The 20,044-nt window shown below is 43.9% G+C and overlaps 1 protein-coding gene and 1 long non-coding RNA gene across 5 annotated transcripts in view; one reads left to right on the top strand and one right to left on the bottom strand.

Moving 5' to 3' along the window:
* Window positions 1-20,044, top strand: part of ddr1 (discoidin domain receptor tyrosine kinase 1) — a 39,883-nt gene that overhangs the window by 14,306 nt on the left and 5,533 nt on the right. For 2 of the 4 annotated variants that reach the window (XM_034611024.1, XM_034611026.1), the window contains exons 3-14: window positions 2,406-2,508; window positions 5,165-5,240; window positions 5,515-5,667; window positions 6,440-6,587; window positions 8,204-8,306; window positions 9,098-9,284; window positions 12,111-12,360; window positions 14,578-14,730; window positions 15,334-15,390; window positions 16,944-17,104; window positions 17,545-17,752; window positions 18,746-18,865. In XM_034611024.1, the coding sequence (XP_034466915.1) occupies window positions 2,406-2,508; window positions 5,165-5,240; window positions 5,515-5,667; window positions 6,440-6,587; window positions 8,204-8,306; window positions 9,098-9,284; window positions 12,111-12,360; window positions 14,578-14,730; window positions 15,334-15,390; window positions 16,944-17,104; window positions 17,545-17,752; window positions 18,746-18,865 (1,719 nt within the window). The remainder of the gene's footprint in view (window positions 1-2,405; window positions 2,509-5,164; window positions 5,241-5,514; window positions 5,668-6,439; window positions 6,588-8,203; window positions 8,307-9,097; window positions 9,285-12,110; window positions 12,361-14,577; window positions 14,731-15,333; window positions 15,391-16,943; window positions 17,105-17,544; window positions 17,753-18,745; window positions 18,866-20,044) is intronic. The other 2 variants (XM_034611027.1, XM_034611025.1) reach the window with 2 other exon arrangements.
* LOC117776847 lies at window positions 4-20,042 on the bottom strand. Its single transcript, XR_004616495.1, has 3 exons — window positions 19,118-20,042; window positions 4,982-4,986; window positions 4-15 (listed from the first exon to the last, which is right to left on the bottom strand). It is a non-coding gene; the product is annotated as an uncharacterized LOC117776847 (long non-coding RNA).

The raw sequence follows: 20,044 nt of genomic DNA, 5'->3' as shown, positions 1-20,044 counted from the left end.
ACCCACAAACTCAGACTTTACCCCTTTCCCTCTCCTCTCTTCCCCCCGTCCATGGGCACAGCTACCGTCCGTCCCGCTGCTTCAACATTCTCCTCACATTCTCAGATCAGTAAGGCTCATTCTCCGTCCGCTATCAACAGGCTATCCTGTGTCCTGTCCCTGTCTGCCAGCCAGTCGAGTGTAATAGGAGAATGAGATGGCAGGCCGGTCCTTCCCTGGCTTGGCAAGACCGCTAATGCACAGGCAGCTCATGAAAGTGTCAGTCAAAATGTCAGGAAGAAAGGGGCACATGAGTTTAGTGAATGTGAGCCAACGAGGTGTAACCAGAGGAGACCGTCTGCAGCGCCGTCAACCTCCTGACTGCAGCAGCTAGACTGTAAATGAGAGAAAACGATTGCCTGTTCCTTTAATTACATTTTGATTCTGCAGTCTGTAAATGATTTCTGTGAGGCCAAGGTGACATCTTTTAAATGGCTCATTTTGTCCACTTAGAAAAACCCAAATATTTTCAGTTTAAGATTTTATAAAAAGAGGAAAAACAAGAATTGGATAGATAAATCTGGTGAATTGGGATGAATTGTAATAAACCAGATTCCTTGCGTGTTCTTCGGACACAGTTGACTTTGTATTTGGTACTAAGATACAAATTCTAATATACCTAAAGATATAATATGTAACAATTCTTCATCGAAATCGTCCAAAAACGTATGTTATATATTTTGTTAACTTGTGTTCTTACATTATCCAAAATGTTTCCAACAGTAATCAAACCCAGAGAAATCCCCAATTTTATTCAACGTAAAGGGACGATTCATTTAGCTAAAAGTTCTGAAAACTTCTGATCTAACGTTAGCTGATTATTTTAGGGTCTTGAAGACGTCATCAATGAATTTATATTTGTGACAAATTATGATTGAATATTTGATATTTTATGACCCAGCTTTCAATAAAAGAACAATAATTGACAGATTTATCAATAAAAGACATAATTGTATTTGAAGCCCTATTTGAAATGAATGAATGAATTTGTGAACGAATTGTCTGTTGAATGACCAGCTGATTTATGGAGTGGATCGATGGAAAGGAAACAGTTGGAGAGAGATGATGTGCCTCACACGTACAAACAGAAACACCCACACATTTAGTCTTGTAGACAGAAATGAAATGTTGAGTGTAAAAAATTACAAAAGGGTGAAAGCAGAGGACGCAGAGATTGAGGGAGACAGGGAGAGAGAGAGAGAGGTGAAAAGATTGCAGATGGCCGGGTGTTGACTGGCAGTGTGTGATGGTGATGATAATGATGTAATGAAATGAGCACCTGTGCGCAGGGCGGGGTTTAAACCGTGTGTATGTGTGAGTCGTGTGTATATATGTGTGTGTTTGCTGCACCCGTTGGGGTTTTTAGGGTTTGTCATGCAGCCCAACATTCCTGTCCGCTGACTCAATGACAGAAAATGAGTTAGACCCCCACTCCACCCCCGCCTCTTTCTGTCACCCTCGGCCTCAGCGTCCATATCACTGTCGGTAACCCCTTTCCACTTTATCACTACCCAAACCCTCCCTCGGCCTGTCACCCTCCCACCACCACCACCACCTCCTCCTCATGACTGACTTCGGAGCAGATACCTGGGTCACTGGCTAATCCCTGCCTGGGACCATGTTATCAGGATCACTTGATAATGCTGCTGCTGGAGCAGAGTCAGCGCAGATATCTGAGACCTGTCCGTGTTCTTGAATTCGCCCTTCGTTTCTTTCTCTCTTTTGTTCTCCGGCAAATCCCCAGGCAGTGGAAACCAGAAGAGCGACTGTGAGGGATTGCTGGAGTCCTGAGGAGGGGGCTTTGTGTGTGATGGAGTGCTCGTTGGAAAGACAAATGGTCAAAAGAAATGTGAAAAACAAAAGTGTGTAGAGTGGAGAGCAGTGCGTCCCACAGGGCCACCATATAAAATATGAGCACGGACTCTGTGTGCATGTGGGTATTAATGGCCGTCTTTGATGTTGTCGCTCTTGACGGGAATAAAAGGATTTACTGGAGTGATGCAAAACATGGCCATTACGTCTAACATTAACATTTTAGTACAGACGAACCCCGAGAGGTGGTGTAAAAAAACACAACAGCCGACTGGAACTATTTAATGTAGACTTTGGTATTTTCTCTCCCTCCTCTGTGTCTGTGTGGGTTATGAAGCATGAAGTCCGGAAGTTTTCACAGAGATAACATAACAACATTATGCTCCGTGACCAAGGATGGCTGCTGACACTCTAATGGAAATATTAAGTTTCCCCCGGACATGTGCTCCATACGAATCAAAATGTTGCCCTTGTCTTTATCTTCTCTCTCTCTCTCTCTCTCTCTCTCTCTTCCTCTCCCCTTCCCCCCCCCCCCCCCAATTCTTCCCCTGCAGCTCAGTGTCGTTACGCCCTGGGGATGGAGGATGGCACCATCCCAGACTCTGACATCACTGCCTCCAGCGCCTGGTCTGACTCCACTGAGGCCAAACATGGAAGGTAGGGATGTTTGTGTGTGTGCTTCAGAAATGAAGCCAAAGTATCTAAAATACGAACGCTGCCATCTTGCACTGATGACGTCATTTAGAGCCAGAGTCTTCACAGTAGGGGGTTGAGCCATGCTTTCGAGGTCCTACCGATACATTAATTTGACCAATCCCGAGTCAGTCTTAGCTGTCAATCATGATGTCTCACCTCGTTTTTTTATAACTTCCTAGAATGACAGAAACAATCTTTGGGGAAAAAACTACTTAACATCTACTTTGACTGTTGAGTTTGGTCCTTATCCCATCCACTAACATGGAGGAGGCGGGTTTATGACCTATACTGCAGCCAGCCACCAGGGGCTGACTGAGATGCTTTGGCTTCACTTTTGGGGAATCATCCATCTTTATATATATATATATATATATATATATATACAGTCTCTGGGTGAAAAGTGAAACCATAATCAAGTGCTATTTTCTGTGTTCTTACTATATTTGGTTACAGTCTAAAAGTGTTTCATTATTCTGACTCAGTGGCACCTGTAACCACCTCTGCATCACTATAGGAAGATGAAAAGTTAAACCATTAAAAAGTAAATAAAAACAGAAGATTGTCAGCTGGTGGTAAACTGCTCCTCTGTTGTTGTGTTCAGTTACTGTTAAGAACTGCAGACTCCACAGTTTTCTTACAATTATGATGATATTTCACTGAAAGGACAATATCAAAACAGCGTGGCGCACGATTTCCCTGACCATGTTTGGATGTGTGCCGTAAAGTAATAGATTTCAGAATTTATTCTTCCTGTAAGATCATTTTTTATTCTGCCAGTCATTGGTTTGTTGTCTACTGGACACAATACCATGTAATAGATTAAATTAGATGTGATGTTCCCCATGATGGATTAAACAACTCACGTAAGTTTCAAGAGTGTAAATGGTTTTTGACACCATATAGAAATGAAAGGAAACTAAAAGATGGCTGGAACTGTAGAAAGTGCTCGTCCCAGCACTGTGGACTGAAGTGTTTGTCCACATGACTGTTTTTAACATGTTGGCACCACACTGAAGTAATTTGTCAAAGTCTATTAGATCAGGAAAGAAGATGCAAGTAATTGTATTAGTACCTAACTGGTGTGTGTGTGTGTGTGTGTGTGTGTGTGTGTGTGTGTGTGTGTGTGTGTGTGTGTGTGTGTGTGTGTGTGTGTGTGTGTGTGTGTGTGTGTGTGTGTGTGTGTGTGTGTGTGTGTGTGTGTGTGTCCCTCCACTGGTCCGATTGGCTGGGTCTCCTGGCTGAGGGTCTATCCATGTGGAAGTGATTATTTCCTCTCGCTCTTTTTAAGATACACCGGGGAGACACTGAGAGAGAAAGAAAGGAAAAACAGAGAGAGCAGCTGACATTGAATTAAAAAAAGAAAGAAAGAAAACAAGTGAGAGGTGGATTGCTGCTGTGGTGCGTTGACAGCTGGAGAGAAATTAATTTGAAAACAGGGTTTGAGGGAGGGTGTTGTGTTTAGGGAGGAATTGAGCGATGTGTTTTTCAAGTCGGTTAGTCCGGGACTGAAATATCAGCATGTTGGTGTGAGGGAGTGGCGAAAAGATGGAGGGAATGAGAAAACTGAGAACAAGGGGAAGAGGAATGAATTGTTGGCTGGTATTTAGTTAGGAAGCGAGAGACAGATGGAGAGAAAAGGCCGAAATGGAGGTACTTGGCAGAGCTGTGTGCTGTAATGTTAATCCTGCTGGCTGGTGCACGCTGGACTGAACCCTGCCCAGCCACATTCCTCCTTTCTCCCTCCTCGTCCTCTTCTCCTGCCACCCTCCATCACGGGACACTGTGCGGAGCTTTGATGTGTTAATATCATCTTGTGGTTTCTGGCAGAGACCGAGCGGGTGATCTCACCCATCAAGTGATGAGCAGAAGTGATTGAAATACTAGTGCCACTGTCGTAGTGACCGAGTTGATGTAGTGATTTGCTCTGGCGGTCGGAGCAGCAGCTTTCATTTTGAGGGAAGCCCCCACAGTGGTCAGAACATGGTTGCGGCCTGGCGTCTGTTCCAAAGCGTCACACACACACACACAGCCAAGTCTGTGGTCTTCATGTGGCCAATATGTGGTGGTAGTATGTATTTTTGTACTCCGGCTGGGTTGAGGAAGGTCACAGTGAGTGAAAGCGTTTTAGCGGTGCGTGTGTGTGGTCGTGTCGGGCCCGAGGAGCTGTGAGTAAAGATCCTGACGTTCTACCCCAGACCTTGTTGTGAGGTTTGAAGAATGTAGTAATTTTCTCTCTGCTCCTTTCTCCTCTTCTCTAATGTGTTCTCTGTATTTTCCATTTGCAGTTTCTCTCCATTACCTACAGTGCATCTTTAGCCATCGCCAGGTTTCGGTGCTTTTCTCTCTTTCAGCCAACATTGCCCCATTTATATGTAAATGTTTGGCTCCTGTAGAGTCCAATATACACTGTGGTAGTGGAGGGAGGGACTTTTACCTCTGCTTGCTGCCAGCATGTGGGTTTTCATGTAGTCAGTCATGTGTGGGTGTGTTTGTATCTTTGTGTGTGAATATACCGGTGTGCAACTGGGATTTAGTGAACTTGTACAGTTGTGTTTTTTTTTATTAGTTTCTCTTATTTTGTCCTCTAACATTATGAGTCTCTGTCTGTTTCTGTCAGGCTGAGCACAGGGGAAGGGGATGGAGCCTGGTGTCCTGCAGGAGCTGTTTTCCCCGGTGGATCAGAATACCTTCAGGTCAGATACTTACACATATACTCTGCTCTTTTTTTAAATGAGCTGTTTACTTTGCCTGTGGGTGATGCTGGTTGCACAAAGAGATGTTCACCTGTTCATTCAAAGTCCAGTGACGGTTGACTCAGTACACAGAACCCCGAGCTGGAGAATCAGTGATCATCTTGTTTATTTAAAGAAATGTTAAAACCTTTTTTATTGGACAGGTTTGTTCTCGACCTTTTGCCATTGCAACAGTTTCTGTGTGTTTCGATGATGTTTTATCTGTCTCCTGTAGATCGACCTGCACAAACTCCACTTCCTGGCTCTGGTTGGTACCCAGGGTCGTCACGCCGACGGGCACGGCCAGGAGTTTGCTCGCAGTTATCGACTCCGCTACTCTCGAGATGGAGTAAAATGGATGACCTGGAGGGACCGCTGGAGCCAACAAGTGAGTGAGAGTAGAGTTGTTGTTTTATTTTTTTCGTTTTGCTATTTACAACGGAGCCAGAATCAACTGACTCTTCATGTGTGCACACAAATGAAGTAAAGTGACAGGTTGAATATGATTGAGAGATATGAGGATAGAGAGAAACCGTAATGGCGACTGTGTCTGTTGAGTATATATGTAGCGTTAACCACAAACGGCTGCATTATTCATTTGAATTAAATATATTTATTATTTATTTAGAAGTGGAAAAGTTTGGATTTGTGCCGGCTAAACTTTGTCTCCTAATATTTTGGCTCAGGGCAACAAAATCAGCCTTCACCACCTGAGTTGTCAGCACCATGCAATGAAAACTTTAACCTTGTGCAGATGGAAGATGGAAACACTTCTTGTTATGGTTCAGTTCTGCACTGTGAGCATGGGAGTGTCGACCGCTAACAACCAAAGTTTTAGGAAAGGAGTCTCCTCTTTTCAGTTATTATTGCAGAACATTGCAAATATTTAAAAAACAGCGAGCCAGTGTAAATGTTTGAAAAAAGGTGGCTCCGACAGTAACTGGCCCTGAAGCTCTCACTCTAAAATCAGGGCGTCCTTCCACCTTTTGTGCATTAAAGACAAGGTTCAGTCGGTTCATTTGATCTCTTCTTAGAGTTAGCAGAATTTGAGGACACGTGCTGAATAAAAAGTCAGAACCTTCAGGCGATTATTCAAGCCTGCAGACATCAGGGGAGACGAGCGATGCGCTCTGTGATCAATATTTGTGTCTCTCGCCTAGGTGGTGTCAGGTAATGAGAACACCTACGATATTGTGCTGAAAGACCTGGGCCCTCCCATCGTGGCCCGCATGGTGCGCTTCTACCCCCTGGCTGACCGCGTTATGAGCGTTTGCCTCCGGGTGGAGCTCTACGGTTGTGTATGGGATGGTGAGTATGCGTCTGTTCCCGCTTGCTTACTTAGCTATTCATCTGGTCTGTATATACTGAGGCATGCCCTCCAGATCTTGATAATTCCGATAAAATTTCATATGTCGAAGATCATCCGAGAGTTACTCCTGTATCAGATGGGAAAGGGGGGGATTTGTATGATGGTAATAATTACGAGTTTTTGCCATGCATCCCCTTGCATCAATTTGAGGTATTGCATCAACTTTATAGCCTCAGAGGGGATTGCACAGATAAAAGAAGCCACACAATGATGAATGTGTTGGTCTCCCTGTTTCCCGAAGCACAACACTGACTAACTGAGTATTTATGACTGGCTCACCTCCTTTCCTGCCCCATCCTCCTCCCTCCAACAGCGTCAGGCTGCCTGTAAATCAGAGCTGTCACAGGGGCTAAGAGCCTCGAGTTGCGGTCTGTGTCTTCAGGGAAGACCGTTTCTAAAATATGCTCTCATGTGGATGCTGAGGCCGTGCACCTCAGTTTATCCACATGCCAGAGATTACGCGGATTCTACAGAATGTCAAGTTTTACGCACGTTCAGCCTCTCGTCTCGTATCAGATCGTATTGCACCAAAGTGTCTTTCCTGTGTTTATTGTTTTACATCCAATATGGACCCGCCTGACCCTCATGCAGGTACACGAGATGCACATCTCAGAGGATAACCACTCAGTCATGTCCAAACAGAGCATACTGCACACACACGTACGCTAAGCATTGTTTATTATGGGTAGCGGAGCGGTGGGCTGTAGTCTACGTTGCTGGCGTCACCTCTGTTCTGAGGAACTGGGTTGATTCGCTGTATGTTTGAGAGCAGAGGCTTAAATTTCACTGTTTAATGTGACTCAGGCTGATCAGCGGACCTCTGTTTGTTTTACTGCTTAAAAAGCAGCTGTAGCCTTTTCCCTGCAGCCGTGATTACTGCTGAATGTTGGCTCAGTCAACATGTGGCTGCTCATGAATAAAATGAAAAGCGTTGCAAATTAAAGGTACGGGTGCAGTGCCCGTTCGTAACATGTCTGGTTGGAATGGGCGGTTTGCTTGGTCTGTTGAGATTCTGGTTGCAGCTTTTCTTTCTGAAACTGTAAAAGTGACCTTCAGAAATTGAGCCGCGGCGAGTAAAGACCTGGTGCTGGACACCGTCCACAGAACCCTGAGGCTGCCACCACCGCTACTGTTCATCTGTTTATTCAAAGTTCAGTGAAGCTCGACTCAGTATGCAGAACCCCGAACTGGAAAATCAGTTTTCGTTTCTTTAATCATCAACCATTGTCGTGAACATGCTGTTGCCGTGATCGGCGTGCCTTACGATGATGAGTCCCAGCCGCCGTCGCCTTAGAACGCTGGTCGTCTGTTTATTCAAAGTTAATTAATATTGAACATATCGTGTCTAAATTGTACCAAATTCCACACTGCTCATCCTGTCGCCTTCAACAATACATGAGCTAAATTTGAGACCGATAAGATGAATGGTTCTTTGGCTATCCAAGCCACAAACAGACAGATATATTCTCTTAAATAGAGAAGTACAAAAACAACTGTTTTATTTCCACACTCACATCACTGATGTTGAATATGTTTTCATCCTTGTGTGACTCAGATGGGTTGAAGGCGTACACGGCTCCAGTGGGTCACCTCATGCACCTTCCTGGCATGTCCGTCTACCTGAACGACTCCACCTACGACGGCAGCACTGAGCAGGGGTAAGATATCCGGCCGCTCCAGGCTTCTTCACCATGGTTTAGCATCTCATTTCCACAGATGCCCATAAACTGCTCCTTGGGATTTTATTTCCATGGAAATGTACAGACATTAAAGTCTTGGCTATAAATTAAAACACAGCTTTGGCAAATGATGATAAAGATTCACAAGATTTACAACCATGTGCCTCGATCAATGGAATTCCTAAAGTTTCTCTTCATCATATTCTAGCTCTGAAGAGCAGTCAGATCCTTTCTTAATCGTTTATTCTGGTGTCCGCCTAATGGAATGGGAATTACATATTTCTTTAAAGTTGCTCTGGGATTTGAGGCCTGTTTCCTGGCTGTAATGTTTTGGCAGCGGGCAAAGGAGAGTGAATGAGGAATTTAGGGGAGGGGTATCCCCATGCAGACTGTGTGGTTAATGGGGCTGAAATGTTTTGCTAGCAGGTGAGGTAACACTTTTGATGTAATCCAGATGTATTTGTAGCAGATGTTAGTGTGACGGAGAGACTGGGAGTGAGGGGAGCTGTTAGATGATGTTGTTGTGTTGCTTTGTATTTAGTAGAGTGTATTTGTACGTACTGTATGTGAAGAGGAGAAGAGGAAAAGTTGTGTGTGTGTGTTTGCCAGCTTTTTTGCATGTGTATCTATATAAATATTCTTATTCATGCGTCTTTTCATGCTGATTCATGAATGTCTTTACAAATAGAAAGTGATAAGCAGTGTTTGCAGCGTTGAGAATTATTCCTGCACGGAGCTCCATGTTAACCATTGCAGCGCTCTGTGTGCAGGATGCAGTTCGGAGGCCTTGGCCAACTTTGTGACGGCGTCTTAGGAGGAGATGACTTCATACAAACCAAGGAGCTGAGGGTGTGGCCCGGCTACGACTACCTGGGCTGGAGCCGGGAAGCTCTTGGGCAAGGCAGCGTGGACATCGAGTTCCACTTCGAGAAACCACGCGTCTTCCACAACATGCAGGTAGGGGTGTGTTCGTAGGGTTGGTGTGTGATGGTGCATGTGAGAGGACGTTGTTATCCCACTGGAATCTCAGACGGCACCGAGCTGCCTGTAAATCAGAGATGTCATCGAGGTTCGCGTGTGTCTGTGTCTTCAGGAAAATCCTCTTTCTAAAATCCCCGTCTCATCCCTTATCAGATCTCATGGCAGCTCAGGGTTCAAAATACTCACCAGAGTTATGCAAAACTATCTGATCCTATTGGAATCAAATTTTTCTTTACACTAACTTAAAAGCCATACATAGCACATCTTTCATCTTTCATCTGGGGTCCTCAGTTGTACGTCGTGCATTGCATCTTAAATTAAAAACGTTTTCTGCCTGTATCTAAACGGTCCAACTCAAACCCTCCATCTTACCCCACGCGTGAACAAGACCCTAAGATACTTAAACTCCTTCTCTTAACTATTAAGATTTTTATTTTTTTTTAATGAGGAAATCATGAAGTTTTTGTCTGGTGTTATAACAAAGAACTATTTGTTGATTTTAATAACACATTGATTAGATTGATTAGGCACCAGTCAAACATGTCTTTGTGGTTTGCATTCTTAGACGTTTCTGCAGCTCCAACCAGTGAGACCTTTTAGAATGAACTCCCACCGCAGAGTTTTAAACGACAATGACTCTGTTAATCTGCCTCCTCACCAGAAAGCAGCACATTGACGCGAATAGCTCCGCAGCCATTTAATTAGTTTTAATGTGCCATTGTTTATCATGGGACAGTGCGTCTGTGCTCAGCTCTCTCTGGGTGCCACTGAGTTGCATCACATTCTGTTTGTGCGTCTCTGTGGTTTTCTGGGTTACTTTATGTAGCGATTGGGGGGGGGTAATGATATGAAGCAACTCAGTTTGAGTTATAACTGTTGTCTCGTTGGATGGGGGTTGGAATGTCGGTTAGGGTGGGATTCACCCTATACATGTGGAGCAGCACCAATCCCCAGTCAGTGTCAAAGGACAAGTCATCTTTTAGAGCCCTGGGTTTGACTGAGATCCAAATTGTCTGTATGTTCTGTCTCCGTGGTTTTTTTTCACATTGTCATTATTGTTCTAGCATTTCTCAGTTACCTTTTCAAATCTTTCCCTGCGGTATTCCAAGTGTTTTTCCTCAGCTTATTCTGTTTTTCCTGCCTTTCCCCCTGTGGTTTTCCCAAACTAACCTCAGCTGACACACACCGTTACTCTGGCTCGGCAGGGCGGATATGTCAGAAACACAAGTCAAATAAATAAAGAGTGGGAACCTGAACCTAAATCTGGCACGACTTGTCTCTGCAGGTCAGCGTTCCTTAACCTGCGTCTAATCGCTCTCCCAAAGGGAAATCTGCTCTTTGACCTTTTGTCAGCCACAACCTGCACTTCCTACAGGACGCTCAACAGACGGACTCAGGGCTCTGTGATCTGCGTTTGCAAAGATCCAGATCTGTTGTGGGGATAACTGGGAAGTGCATGCAGAAGAAGAGGCAACTAAAGGAAAAGATCAGAGGGAATCCACAATGTGGGTTCGATTTATGTCGAAACAAGTGAAATCTAATGAAGGCAGTGATATGTTCTCAAATAAAACTTGGTGCAAGTCATTGGAGCCGTACCCCCTGAAGGGGTAGTGAATTACCTCGCTCCTGTTACTTATAAGAACCCACTACCAACAATAACACAGCACATTTTGTCCAGATAGAATCAGTTACATGTCGACTCAGCATCAGGTGCAGCTGTTTCCTCCTGCATCGTTTGCGCGCGTGTGTGTGTGCGTGTGCGCATGCGCGCGTGTGTGTGAACATGTGGATTAGTTTAGAGTGGCCCTGCATTAAGTGTAAAAGCTAACCTCTAAAAGGTATGGAAGCCCATTTCTGCCAGTAAAATAAAGAAAAAGATGAATGTTGTGTTCAAATTCTGGAAACTATAAGGGAGCAAGTCATAATTTGAGATACTAACTCATGATTTTATGATACTTACTTGTTATTTGGAGAGAGTAAGTCATTAGTTTGAGTTAGATATTAAGCCATGATTTAAAGATACTAAGTCATTATGTTGAGATACTAATTCAAGATACCACGTCATTATTTTCATATATTAAGTCATTATTTGATAGACTAAATAATTATGTTAAGACACCAAGTCATAATTTTTATATATTAATTCATTATTTTGAGATACCAAGGTTTTTTTTTTTTTAAACCAAGTGGCAGAGATGAGCTTCCATAAAGAGCACCCACTTTACCACCTCGTCTCCTTGAGAGGAAAACAACTCTCCTGCTTAATTATCTATCTCTGAGATCTATAGATTTGACCTCTCACTCAGTCTTTTAAACACTCGCCATCTTCCTCCATCTCTCCTCCTCAAGCTCCTCTTCCTCCGTCCAGCCACAAAGACGCCTCGTATATTAAATCAGCTTTTATTGATCCCTCTCTCTTTGGCCTTTCCCTGCTTGTAAAAACAGGAGAGATATATCCTCTGCTCTCCTCCATCAGTCGTCTGTCATACACTTTCTTTCCTCCATCCTTTCTCCTCCCGCCTCTTTTCTAATTTTGTTCATTTATAGTCCTGCTCAGTTCAAGTCGTGCCAAAGCAATTACAGCTGAACAGGATGAAGATGTATCATTAATTCTTTGTGTTAATTGAATCTCTTCCCTCTACGCAAATAATGAATGATTAGGCCTAGAGTTTTCCAGGAGTTTTCCAGATGTTTGCACAGAGGTCGGGTTAATTCTGATGTTTAGATTTTAAGTGATGACACATCTTGTCTCCTTCATCTGTCCTCTTTATTTCCCTCACACACTTGATCTCCTTCTTCCAGGTGCACAGCAACAACCGCCACACCCAGGGCGTCCGAGTTTTCAGCAAGGTTGAGTGTCTTTTTAAGCCCAGCATCCTCCAGCCGTGGTCGTCTCCCGCCCTTACCCTGCCCGTGCCCCTGGAGGATCTGAAGGACCCTTCCTCACGTCCCATCTCCCTGCCGCTCGGCGGCCGGCCGGCTCAGATTCTCCGCTGCAAATTCTTCTTTGCCGACCGCTGGCTGCTCATCAGCGAGATATCCTTCCTCTCTGGTAGGAAACAGAAATCAATTTATCGTTATTTATCTCTAAATGGGAGATATGTGTTTTGTAGCTCTGGCAGACCATTTTTCTTTGCACTTGCATCACAGCCACTTTCTAGGAGGTCCAGTAGAAGTTTGACTTTGTCTAAACAATAACTACATATAGACACCAGCAACAGAAGAAGAGATAGCTGAAAACAGATTGATGTATTATAGAGCTTTTAAATTAGGTTTCCTTACACATATCAAGAATAGATTGTCCGGGTCAGACTCGTTCACAATAACAGGACAATGTCCGGGCCGTTCAGGCGAGGGATGGCGCCTGGGTGATCATGACGTAATCATTTTGCAGCAGAAATCGTTAGTTTTGGTTTACAGCACATCGACACCCGTGTCGGCCCACAGTTGACGTCTTTGTCTGCGTCTTCTACGTGTATTTGTATTCTTCCAGTTTTGCATCTGTTGCGTGTTCCAAACATAATCAAAACGTCAGCTCTCTTGCTGTGAAATTTCTGGACATTTTCCTGCTGTATACTCACATGATCGTAGTCTGGCATTTTCCAGACATTTTACTAGGGGTCAGGGAAGGAAAGTTCTGGAAAATGTCTGGAGCAACTGACTCGGACATTCTCGATCAGGAAAATGAGTTCAGTGCATGTCTGAAAGCAGCTTTAGTGTACGACTAATTAGTATTCTTAGGATGCTCAGAGTCAAGTGAAGTGAAACTCAGCAATCTGATGAGCTAAATTTGTTCTCTAACTCTGACCCTTTTCAGACCTTAATTGATTTAAGGAATCAGCATTTTTGACTCTCAAGAATATTGTCTTGTCCTTGGCACAATTGTAATGCTGTACTTTATGGAATACAGATTTGGGGAAAACATTAGGATACACAAACACATTTTTACCAAATGAGTCGAAAGGTGTAAATAAACTGGCCTTCCACAAACGTTACTCCTTCTACCCTCCTTATCTATGTCCAAATGTATCAAGAGTCTGAATTAGAAAGTGTTTATTGTCTAAAAACGTCTGCCTGTCCCTCCAGCTGCTGCCGTGTTCTTACTATCTCCCAGTTTAAAGGCTGAAACGCACCAAGTGCAGCGATATCTCCTCTAAAGATTATACCTATCTGATTGGAAGTCAGGTTGGGGCCTCGTCTGTTGCTCTACAGCTGAGATTGCTGCCTAATTAAACTGTCCTCTGTTCTCAAACACACTGTCAGTTGTGGTGTGATAAGAATCAGCAAAGTGCTCGGTAATCACACTGTTCTCAGGTGGCTGAAATGACTCGACCCAGCAGTGGTGTGGTGGCTGGACTCCTGCCAGACCACTGATAAATGTTCCAGTTCAAATAATGAAAATGACCAATCATCCAGTATGAACTTATGCTGACCAGAGTTGATCCACATTTAGTCTCTAGTTCTCTATACGGTTTGAATATGTTTATGGTGGCGACAGTGGCAGGAGGCGTTGTGTTTCAGTTAGACTCAAGGAATAATTGATTAGATTTTGTTGGTCAAAGGTCAAGGTCACTGTGACCTTAGACCTCACAAACCACATGTTTGCCATGTGCACGCAAGATCTCAGGAACACCTTCAGGGAATCTTTTCAAATTTAGAACATACATTCACTTGGACTCACATGTGAACTCATTAGACTTTAGTGGTCCAAGGCCAAAGGTAAAGATCACTGTGACCTTGCAAACCCATTTTCTTTCTTTCGAAGACTCGAAGATGAAGTGAATGGATTATTTTTATTGTACACTGACACTGCATTGGTTGGCAAAGACATACATATGCAGTGCTGTAATTCCTAGTTAATGTTGGTTCATCTTTGTTAAATGTTTAATGTCACAGACTCAGAGACACTGTCATGCTTGGTGGGATTTTCTCTGGAACATCACATGAGCAGAACCACACTTTCTGTTGCAATGAACGGTTAAACCACTGATGTGTTGTAAATGATTAAAGCAGCAACAGTTAGTCGGAACTTGGTTTGCGAGCTAACACAGTCATTCACATTTGTCAGTAAGTTACTCATTAATTCCCTGTCACAAACAACATAATTGTTTCTCCTGAAATGAAAAGTCTTTTAAGCAACAAGCTGTGACCATAAATACTGTTTCCCAACAGCTGAGGACGCCCAGATCCCTCACACAAAGAACAAAACCCCTAAACATATGTAACATGATTCATTCTTATTAAAATGTCTCTTTTCCTCCTTATCCAGAACCGTTTGAGAAGGATGTCACGGAGCCTGATTCATTTCCTCCTAATCCTCCCAAGATTCCCACCATCAGTTCCTCTGCTCCTCCTGTTAACCACACGTCCTCGTCACCCACATCGAGCCACAACTCCACCAACTCCACTGCTGAACCTTCTGGTGAGTCCTGCTGCGCTCCTCTTCCTCCTCCTGCTCTCCACCCCCACATCTTCTTCTCTTTACTATCCTTCCACTCCACGACCATTCTCTCTCTGTTTTATCCATTCATCCCCCACCATGCTGCTTCATCGGCCCCTCCGTGCCGCTCTCTTCTGCCTCATCACCTCTTGTCACCGTGCCCGTCTCCTTCCCTGCAGTTGTGATGAGTGTGAGCATGTTGGCAGTGTGTCCAAGCCATGTTTCTAAAGCAGAGCCAAAAGGAAAGGCGGTGCCAAAGGGGGCCCACGTCTGACGAGCCTTTTTATCACAAACTCTAAAATCCTTTGGCTCCGAGCCAAGATTCACTAAACCTAAAGTTGACGCCAGATAATTATCTCACAGATTTCATTGTACTTAAAGTGCAGGAGAGATCTGGCTAGAAAATAGAGGTCAAATGTTATAACTTTCTTCAAATTCTTTCGTTGTTTTTTTTTAACATGTTGGTCTGGCTTTTATTAAATAATCCCAAATTCTGCTATCCATGATTTCCTCTCCTCATCACTCTCCTTTGAGTCTTCTCCGCTTCTCACACATTCCTCCTTTGTCCATCCCTCGCTCCTCCAGAAGCCCCCATCAACTCCACCTTCATGACGGACACTACCGGTAACTGGACGCTGTCAGGTGAGAAAGAGCTAAAAAAAAAAAAAACTGACGGGATGAGCTGAGGGAGGGGAGCTCGCTCTATCCTCTCTGGCCCTCCTCCAGCATCTTAAAACTGTCCCACTGCTCAGTGGAGTATGAAGTATAATGGAGGGGGGATTACAGGGGCAGGCTTTGGCACTGGGCTCTGTCCCATGGGTGTGGAGATATACAGTGCAGCTGTAGGGAAAAGGCGAACACTGTTATAGTACATTATATTTATGTACAATAACAACTTGGCTTCCTGTGGTCTAACAAACAGCATGCTTCTTTTTCCAGGGGAATCGCTCTCTTCTTCTCAGCTAAACAATAATAGGCTTTTTAAAAGGCTGGAAATGTTTTTTCTGTGGCGTGTATGCCGCTTTGTCCTTGTTACTGGCTGTGGTTGGACGGCTTTGTTTGGGTTTATTTATTACCCGCATCAGCATGGTGTTGAATTGACAGAGAGAGAGAGAGAGAGAGAGAGAGAGAGCGGGAGGGATGCGTTGCCTGCTATTGTAGAAATGTGGTGTGGAAAATTTTCTCTGGTAAAATGCATGTGTACAAGTGTGTGCTTGCAGGGTGTGTATTTGTGTATGCATGGACATAAAAGCACCATGTAGTGTATTCAATGCCTGATTTTTGGTCTTTTTAACTGAGCCAGTTTTACTCTGAATGTGGTTTTAACTCTGTCGTCCCTTGTTTAAATAACACATCTCCCACTTGACCCTCAGAGGAGAAAGAGAGGTACAATATTCTGATTAAACGTAGACTACAAAGCTGCTGAGAAGCAAAACAGGGATCACATTCTGTTCTCATGCAGCCGGCTCCGAGAGTCCCTGTGGTATGAGCGGGCAGATTGGATGAACGCTCACGCAGACAATCCCCATCAGATGTTTATTAAGCCTGATGAAACCATGCTGGTGTGTGTGTGTGACTGCGCTGAAAGAGCTAATGTTCAGTGTGAACAGTGCAGAAACTCACACCAACAGTCATAGCAGATAGACAGTGCTGCACAATGCTTCACATGCATCACGAGTCTCATGAATACCTTCAGGTTTCTTGAATTTAAGCACATACACAGAGGCTGTTTTCAGATGTGACCTCCGCAAACATATCTGCTGCACAATCAGACCAGGTGTGGCGTCCGGGTAGGATATGAAGTATAAGTTAGGCTGTGGAAATTACATATCTTTGTTTACAGCACATCAACACCAGCATCTGCTCTCTTTTCAAGTTGACATCTTCATCAACGTCTTCTACTTGTATCGCACCTCTTTTTTATCAAACGTTTTGCAACCATTAAAACAGCCACTCGCTCACTGTGAATATTTCTGAACATTTTCCTCCTCTGTTCTCAATCGGATATTTTCCACACATTTCACAAGGGGCTGGCACGTAAAGTTCCACAAACTGTCCAGAGCAAGTGGCTCCGACATTTGTGTTCTCACATCCAGCCCCTCTGGAAAAGTTCAGGAAAATATCTGGACCTCAGTGCAAGTCTTCAAGCAGCTATAAAAACATTTGCCACTTCATCCTGTATTTTCCTCCTCTAGGATCGGAGATTGTGACTCCTAGAGCTGGTCTCCCTGTGGCCAAGGATGACAGCAGTAATACGGCAATTCTGATTGGCTGCCTGGTGGGCATCATCCTCCTGCTGCTGGCTGTGATAGCTGTCATCCTATGGAGACAGTACTGGAAAAAGATACTGGGCAAGGTCAGTCAAAGTTGAGGTGACACATGTTTTAATTCCACCTTTATTTAGAGTTTGTAATTTGGTTGTAACTGTGCTTTACCTGCAGGAGTCACTTCACCCAAATATTTTCTTATTTACCCAAAGTAGTATTTAACCATGGAGTCTTGGTTTTATTAGACAAACCTGCTACAATGGAGGAAAAAGACATAAAGTTTGTGTGGCTTAAAGCTAAGTTTCATTAACTATATAATTAAGTTAAACTGCCCCTTTAACCAAGTTAAAATGATTGATGGCGAGCTGAGATAACAACTGTCTCTTGGCAGACGACCCCTCTATCTCCATGTGGAGAATCATTTCACATTAACCTCTAACTGTTTCAAAGATTAGAGGCTGTTTCCACTGTTTGATCACCATCTGCTTGAGGGATTCAAACGCTGCACTTTTATCACGTGCCATTACAGGCCCAGGGTAGCCTGTCCGGTGACGAGCTGCGGGTCCACCTCTCAGTCCCCTTGGACAATGTGGTCATCAACAACACGCACAGCTACTCGAGCCGCTACCAGCGCATCCATACTTTCCCCGACGACCGTGACCATGACAGGGAGGGAGAGGGAGAGTACCAGGAACCCAGCGCCCTGCTCCGACCAAGGGATCAAAGAGACAGCACAGGTAATTTCTACACACACACGTATGACAGAGTGCATTTATAGCTATGTTTGATAGCTACTGGGTCCAATGTATTTCTTATAGCTGAGTGGTTCTGTCCAAAAAACACATTCAGTAGCTTGAATATGAGAATATGTCGGCATGCTGATGTTAAATAAAACATACCACATGATAAATACATGGTGGCAGAAACTGATCTAGAACCAGCTGCACACAATTGGCAGGAGTCAGTGGAAAATGTGGAAAAATCCATATAGTATTTAATTTTCTACAATGGTGTATGTGGTTTGGACAGATTGCTTCATTTGCATGCCCGTGTCCGTGCTTCTGCGGTCTCTGTTGGTCATATCAATAAGAAAACTCATTTCAAGAGCGGAACGGGCAAGGGAGAAAAAAATGTGGCGATGCATAATCAAGAAAACGCTGGTATTACGATGTGTTTCACCACACCAAGCAAAAGTAAATCAAACCACCCTGCCAGGAAGAGCGCCTCTAACAGGATGCACAGCGCAGAGGGGGCACAAAAGAGCTATTGTTCTGAGAGAAGGGAAGAAAAAGAAAAGAGGGAGGAGAAAAAGAGGAGTAAAGAAAGAAAAGGCATTCCTTCACTTGCATTGCACCACAGGAGGTCTGCATGTGTCTTTACTGGGCGCCTGTGTGAGTTTGAAATAACACGAGTAACAGAAACATTATTTCACTGGTTCGTGTTATGTTTGGTTGTGGCCTGAGTGATGTTAACTCTGCCTGATCTCACTCTTCTGTTCTGTGCTCCATGTCAATGCAACCCACCTCCTCTCCTTTTATAATAATGGATATGCTAACATTGTCATGCTAATGGTTGTTATTATTGTGTTCCGTTTTGTGTGTTTGTGTTTTGTGTCACGTGCCACTTTGTATCGTGTGTGTGATCCATATCATGGTACCCGTGTGTACCCCCACCCCGTCCCGTGCCTGTTTGTTTGTGTGTGTGTGTGTTACGTGTGTGTGCCCTCCCAGCCTTGCTGTTAAACAACCCAGCCTATCACCTGCTCCTGTCAGATCACAGAAAAGGCTCAAGACCCCTGGTAGTCCCCGGCACCGCTCAGGCTCAGGAAAAGAGCCTCAATGTGCCCCAGGGTAAGACACCTTGGACCAGGCCAACACAGCCTGGGGGGGCCCCTGCCTCTCTTCTTTATCTATCCAGAGCAGGGGTGTCACAAGCGCCCATGTAGATCTAGAAGAGACACTGTACCATGAGTCTACTTTGCATGTGTCTGACCTTCATCATTCCTCCTCTTACTCACATAATTAGTCACTCTCATTCACTCACCACTCGAAATGACTCGTGCTTTGTTTGAAGGGTTAGTTTGGTATTTGGGGAATTTGTACACAAACTCAGACTCCTTTGTTTACCCAGGCCTGTGTTGTGGGTCTGTCGATTGCAGTGTGTGTCTTTCCGTGCGCCACTTTGGTGTCGACTGAAATATCTCAACAACTGTGGAGAATCTTACTGAGTTTGGTGACTCCCCTGAGTTTTTATTTTGTGCCACCAGCAGGTCAAAGTTTTACTTATCCCATAGACTGTATATAAGATGGACAACATGGCTGCTCTACAAAAGTGAAGCCAAAGCGTCTTGATTGCCCCCTGGTGGTTGGCCACAGCATAGATCATAAATCCACTAAAACGTCAAAGTACACGTCAATGATTTTTCTTAAAAATGGTTTCTGTCATTTTAGATCATTGTCATCACACTGGTGTCTGTTCAAGTGCTCATTGTTGTGTTGAGCTTGGCTTTAATTAATCATTTATTAAGTTTAGTTATTTATTAGTTATTTTTTGTGAAAAATGTCAGTAGATTCTAATTAAGTTCCGAAACACTGTGGATTTGATTTGAAGCAGCTGTAGTCATCCACCATTAGAGTTGTTGTATTATTTGTTGCAGGTTTTGACAGGATGAGCTGCTGCTTGATGCAACAGACAGAAATCAGTTTGAACTAAGATCCCAGTTGAACATACTGGACAGAACCTTCAGATATCTTTGAGTGTGTGGAGTTGTTGGGCCTTGGTGGACGTATCTGCTCTACTGAGTGCAATTCTAGTTTCTTTCTATTATACCTCTATATATCTCTGAAAGTCATTTTTTGTTTTTTGTCAAATTGAATTTCCCCATATCCAAACTATCCCTTCATAACAAGTTGTCATCATCTGATTATTTTACTCATTAAGTGTCTTAAATCAAAACAAAGCTGTTTTTAATCACACAGTTATTTTAGTTTAATCCCTCTGTTTCATCCACCCTGTCTGTCTCCTCTCCC

The sequence above is a fragment of the Hippoglossus hippoglossus genome, chromosome 16 (genome assembly GCF_009819705.1).
Source record: "Hippoglossus hippoglossus isolate fHipHip1 chromosome 16, fHipHip1.pri, whole genome shotgun sequence".
NCBI lineage: Eukaryota > Metazoa > Chordata > Actinopteri > Pleuronectiformes > Pleuronectidae > Hippoglossus > Hippoglossus hippoglossus.
Note: the sequence above shows the minus strand (reverse complement) of the source record. Positions and strands in the feature narration are given on the sequence as shown.